The sequence below is a fragment of the Nycticebus coucang genome, chromosome 24, assembly GCF_027406575.1.
Source record: "Nycticebus coucang isolate mNycCou1 chromosome 24, mNycCou1.pri, whole genome shotgun sequence".
Taxonomy (NCBI): Eukaryota; Metazoa; Chordata; class Mammalia; order Primates; family Lorisidae; genus Nycticebus; species Nycticebus coucang.
This window is the reverse complement of record NC_069803.1, coordinates 19,411,632-19,417,631: the sequence shown is the minus strand read 5'-3', so window position 1 is coordinate 19,417,631 and position 6,000 is coordinate 19,411,632. Positions and strand designations below refer to the sequence as shown.

General features: G+C 37.9%; 1 protein-coding gene across 6 annotated transcripts in view; it reads right to left on the bottom strand.

Annotated features, from left to right (window-relative positions):
- Positions 1-701: 701 nt before the first annotated feature.
- The window catches only part of LOC128576510 (arylamine N-acetyltransferase 1-like), a 73,740-nt gene continuing 68,441 nt past the window's right edge, over positions 702-6,000 (bottom strand). For all 6 annotated transcript variants that reach the window (XM_053578711.1, XM_053578706.1, XM_053578705.1 and 3 more), the window contains one exon: positions 702-2,193. In XM_053578711.1, the coding sequence (XP_053434686.1) occupies positions 1,315-2,187 (873 nt within the window). In that variant the 5' untranslated portion in view covers positions 2,188-2,193 and the 3' untranslated portion in view covers positions 702-1,314. The remainder of the gene's footprint in view (positions 2,194-6,000) is intronic.

Below are 6,000 nucleotides of genomic sequence, written 5' to 3'. Positions count from 1 at the left end.
TTGGCAACATGAATAACCAGAGTAGATCACACACACACTCCCACCCACCCAAGAAATGACAAAGGAGATACAACTGAAGATGCCATGCGTAGACAAATGGCAGCAATGTCAGAAATTGAATTCACATCTTTTATGTTTACCTGGATGGAGCTGGAATATATTCTTCTTAGTAACGTATCTCAAGAATGAAAAAAAAAAAAAAAAGGATCTAATGTACTCAATCCTATTACAAAATCAATATATAACCACCTACACATTCATACAAATTGCAAAACATAACTATAGTCCAGAAAGTAGAAGGGAAGCGGAGAGAGGGGATGAGGGGGGATATGGGAGGAGGGAGGGTATTTGGGGAGACCTCACCTAATGTGCATAATGCAATGGTACATTTCAAAACTATTAAGAAATGAGTATAGGGTGGTGCCTGTGGCTCAGTGAGTAGGGCGCCGGCACCATTTACCGAGAGTGGCAGGATCGAACCCGGCCCCAGCCAAACTGCAACAACAACAACAACAACAAAATAGCTGGGTGTTTTGGTGGACGCCTGTAGCCCCAGCTACTCGGGAGGCTGAGGTAAGAGAATCGCCTAAGCCCAAGAGCTGGAGGTTCCTGTGAAATGTGATGCCATAGTACTCTCCTGAGGGCAACAAAGTAAGAATCTGTTTCTAAAAAAAAAAAAAGAGAGAGAAAGAAAGAAAAAAAAAATGAGTATAATTGTGATGGATGTGTTACTTAGTTTAATGTAAACATTTCACATTCTATATCGAAGCAGTACCCCGAACCCCATAAATGCATCAATGTACAAAGTTATGATTTACTAAAAAATAATTTTAAAAAAACAAAGAAAGAGAATGAAAAGAAGATTCCATTGAGGAAATATCACCTAACCCCATAATATCCTAAGTCTTCCAAACAAAAACTTTTATTTGCATTGTATTATCTAAGAATGATTTAATTTACTTTACAGACAGTAAGTTTTCCCACAATATTCTATTTACCTATCACTACTAAAAAATCTTCTTTCAATTAAAAAATAATACACTATTCCAACTTCTCTAGCATAAACCACTATGGTTCCTGAGATTACCACAGATAAACCTTACAACACCCTTATTATTATTCATTTGAAAATGTGTGTGGTTATGTTTCTATAAAAAGATATTTAATTAGATATGCTGGCATTTTTTATGGGTGAAATGATTTCACATCTAGGATTCTCTTCAAAAAAATGTAGGGATTTAGAGAAAATATGATTGGTCATCAGTTGATAACTGGTGAGCTGGGTAATAAATGTAAATGGGTTTGTTTTGCATCTTAAATAGTAAAAAATCGATCACCATGTTTGGGCACAAGCTTTCTCTCCAAAGAAATATTAAATATATTTTTCAGCACTACTTCTATTTCTTCCTCATCCAGAGTCTTAACCTCTACCAGATCGACATTGCCCTTATAACTGAATCTCCTATAGGTGAGGGTGAAGCCCACTAAACAGTGGACCCCTTCTGGAGTCTGCAAGGAACAAAATGATGTGCATGGAAACACAGATGATGGAGATTCCTGCAGATAAATATTCACAGACTCAAAATCTTTAATTGTTCGAGGTTCTAGAGTAAAGGAATAGAGTTTTCGATATTTATTCTTTTCCAGGAGATCAGAATTAAGAAAGTCTTCATTGGGAACATACTGCTCTCTCCTGATCTGGTCCAGGTACCAGATTCCATCCTCTTCTGTCAGACGGAAGACACAAGGCACCTGAGGGTGATCCTGCCCAGAAACTAACTCCAGAGGCTCCCACATCTGGTAGGCGGCACCAAACCCAGCATCAACAAGGTACTTCTTGCTACCAATGGTCACCTGCAGTACCAGGTGAACCATGCCACTGCTGTATTGTTCTGTCTGAGTGATGTAAACATACCCGCCCAACATTGTGGTCTCAAAGCCCATTGTGCTCAGAGCCCAGTACAGAAGTTGATTGACCTGGAGACACCACCCTCCACGCTTCCTTCTCACAATGTGATTGAAAACGGCCTGTAAGCCCAACTCCATGGGTTCCCCACAATGTATGTTAAGGTTCTCGAAGGGAACAGCTCGGATCTGGTGCTGAAGAACATCAGTTAATGTTTCCAAGTCCAACTTCTTCCTAGAGTTCTCATAACCAATTCTTTCAAAATATGCTTCGATGTCCATGATCTCCTGAGGGAAAAAAACAAAACCAAGACAAATTGTATTACATTTACACTTAGATTTCTTCGAGTGACTAACTATAGGTATAAAGCAGTGGTTCTCAACCTGTGGGTTGAGACCCTTTTGTAACAATGAAAATATATCCTGCATGTCAGATTTTTACATTATGATTCATAACAGTAGCAAAATTACAGTTATGAAGTAGCAATGAAAATACTTTTATGGTTGGGGGTCACCACAACATGAAGAACTATTAAAGGGTCGCAGCATTAGGAGGTATTAGGAAGGTTGAGAACCACTGGTATAATGTATTTTAACTACATAAAAACACTCTGTGGTTAGAAGCACTACATATTTTATTTACTAATTCCCTTGTTTACTGCCTTCGTTGTACAAGATTGCTTTACATGCATAAATTCACTTCATAGCTTCAGAATCCTGTAAGGAAAGTATTATCATTACTTCAATCTTTCAAGCATGACAAGCTAGAAATCCAGATTAAATGATGAGCCAAATGATAAATAGCTTATTTGTAATTTTCCTCGTGATGAATATAAAGGATATTCTAATTGGCATCAATTAAAATAAGCTTATAAACAGTTGCTGATAGAAGCACAAGAATTGTACTCTAGTGGTACATAGAATGGTGCATAACCCACTTGATTTTCCCTTTAGTTGAACCTTACCCAAAGTTCCCAACTCAAAGAATTATATTCATTCATGCATTGATTGATTCATTTCACAAATAGTTGCCTGAATTTCAATTATGTATTTGCTCCTAATCATGGCCTTGCTTTCCCTCAAAAACCTTACATTTGACTGGGATTCAGAGTAACACAGTTAACTGGTAAATGGACAAAATGTTTAAACTGTTAGATGGTGGTAAGTGCCCTTGGGGAAACTAAAGCAAAGCCAGGGATTCCTGAGTGCACAGGGAGAGCTTCAATTTCAAATAAGGTGGTTAAAAAAGACTTGCCAAGATCATGATGATGCTGGAGAATCATCTCTGTCAATATCTGTGGATTGTTGCAAGCAGAGGGAACAGTGAGTTTAAAAGTTAAGATGTTCAAGAAACATCTAGGAAGCCAGAGTGATCGGAACAATAGTGAAGTGAGAAGTGAGAGAGAAAAGAGTGGACTGAGATGAGATCACACAGGTAAATATAATTTTTAGAGCCCATGCTGGCATGATGGCTGTTACTCCTAGTGAGGTGAGAAACCTAAAGGAGAGAGGGATGAGAAGGGTTATAATTTGATCAATTTTGGAGAATGTTCCATGGGGTGATGAGAAGAATGTATATATTCTTTATCTTTGGGATGGAGTGTTCTATATGCATCTGTCAAGCACAGTTGTTCTAGGGTCTCATTTAAGTCCCTTATATCTTTGTTTAATTTCTGTTTAGAGGATCTGTCCAGCTCTGTAGAGGAGTGTTTAAGTCCCCTGTCATTATGATATTATAGGATATCATATTGCTCAGACTGAGTAAAGTCTGTTTCAAGAATCTGGGAGCATTTAAATTGGGTGCATAAATGTTTAGAATTGAAACGTCTTCTTGTTATATTTTTTCCTTGACCAATATAAAGTGAACATCTTTGTCTTTTTTGACGTTAGTTGCTTTAAATCCACATGTATCTGAAAATAAGATTGCAACTCCTCTTTTCTTCTGAATTTCATTTGCCTGAAAAATTGTCTCCCAACCCTTAAGTCTGAGTTTTAATTTGTCTTTTGAAGCTACCTGAGTTTTGTATGGAACAAGAAAAAAAAAAACCACATGGCTAAGGCAGATCTTAGCAATAAAAACAAAGCCGGGAGTATCAGCATACCAGATTTAAGGCGCTCTGGTACTGGCACAAAAAATCGAGACATAGACATTTGGAATCTAATAGAAAACCAGGAAATGAAACTAACATCTTACAATCACCTAATGTTCGATAAACCAAACAAGAACATACCTTGGGGGAAAGACTCCCTATTCAATAAATGGTGTTGGGAGAACTGGATATCTACATGTAAAAGACTGAAACTGGACACACACCTTTCCCCACTCACAAAAATTGATTCAAGATGGATAAAGGACTTAAATTTAAGGCATGAAACAATAAAAATCCTCAAAGAAAGCATAGGAAAAACACTGGAAGATACTGGCCTGGGGAAAGACTTCATGAAGAAGACTGCCTTGGCAATTGCAACGACAAAAATAAACAAATGGGACTCAATTAAACTGAAAAGCTTCTGTACAGCTAAAGAGACAACAATCAAAGCAAATAGACAACCTACACAATGAGAAAGGATATTTGCATATTTTGAGTCAGACAAAAGCTTGATAACTAGAATCTATAGAGAACCCAAATAATCCACATGAGAAAAGCCAACAATGCCATATATCAATGGGCAAGAGACATGAATATGACCTTCTCTAAAGAAGACAGACGAATGGCTAATAAACATATGAAAAAATGCTCATCATCCCTATTTATTAGAGAAATGCAAATCAAAACCACCCTGACATACCATCTAACCCCAGCAAGAATGGCCCACATCACAAAATCTCAAAACTGCAGATGCTGGCGTGGATGTGGAGAGAAGGGAACACTTTTACACTGCTGGTGGGACTGCAAACTAGTACAACCTTTCTGGAAGGAAGTATGGAGAAACCTCAAAGCACTCAAGCTAGACCTCCCATTTGATCCTGCAATCCCATTACTGGGCATCTACCCAGAAGGAAAAAAATCCTTTTATCATAAGGACACTTGCACTAGACTGTTTATTGCAGCTCAATTTACAATCGCCCAAATGTGGGAACAGCCTAAATGCCCACCAACCCAGGAATGGATTAACAAGCTGTGGTATATGTATACCATGGAATACTATTCAGCTATTAAAAAAAAATGGAGACTTGCCTTGGTGTGTGTCACACTTTATGGGGGCAAGACATGATTGCAAGAGGGACTTTACCTAACAATTGCAATCAGTGTAACCTGGCTTATTGTACCCTCAATGAATCCCCAACAATAACAATAAAATAAAATAAAATAAAATAGAGACTTTACATCCTTCATATTAACCTGATGGAAGTAGAATACATTACTCTTAGTAAAGCATCACAAGAATGGAGAAGCATGAATCCTATGTACTCAATTTTGATATGAGGACAACTAAGGACACGGTGGGGGTGGGGGAGGGGGAAAGCAGAGAGAGAAGGAGGGAGGGATGGGGAAAGGAAGAGCAGGGAGAGGGAAGGAGGGAGGGGGTGGGGTCTTGGTGTGTGCCACACCTTTTAGAGGCAAGACACGATTGTAAGAGGGACTTTACCTAACAAATGCAATCAGTGTAACCTAGTTTATTGTACCCTCAATGAATCCCCAACAATAAAAAAATTATTTTTAATTACTTATTTCTTTATAAATGATGTAATTTGTTGACAAGTATTTGTTTTCCTCTTCCTCTCCTCCCCCCCACCTCTCCTCTTCCTCTTCTGTCTCTCTTCTTCTAGTCTCTCCTCCTCCCTTTTCGTTCTTTTCTATTTTTATGATAAATGTTCAGTTGGAATTTGGTAATGGCAGGGTCACATGAAATAATTTAATTTTTGTTAAAGGCCAGGATGCTACCCTATATTGTAACCAAATAGTACTTGTGTATTCTGTCACTGAATATAAGAAATTTTGTATCTCTAAAGTTATAATTTAAGGAATGCTCAAAGCACTTGGAAAGTAGATGCCAGGAAAAGCACTCACTGAAAACACTATTAGCTTTATACATTCATTTATGGAAACTGCACAGTTTTATATCTCTTCCTCTCAGTTGGATAAGAGAAGA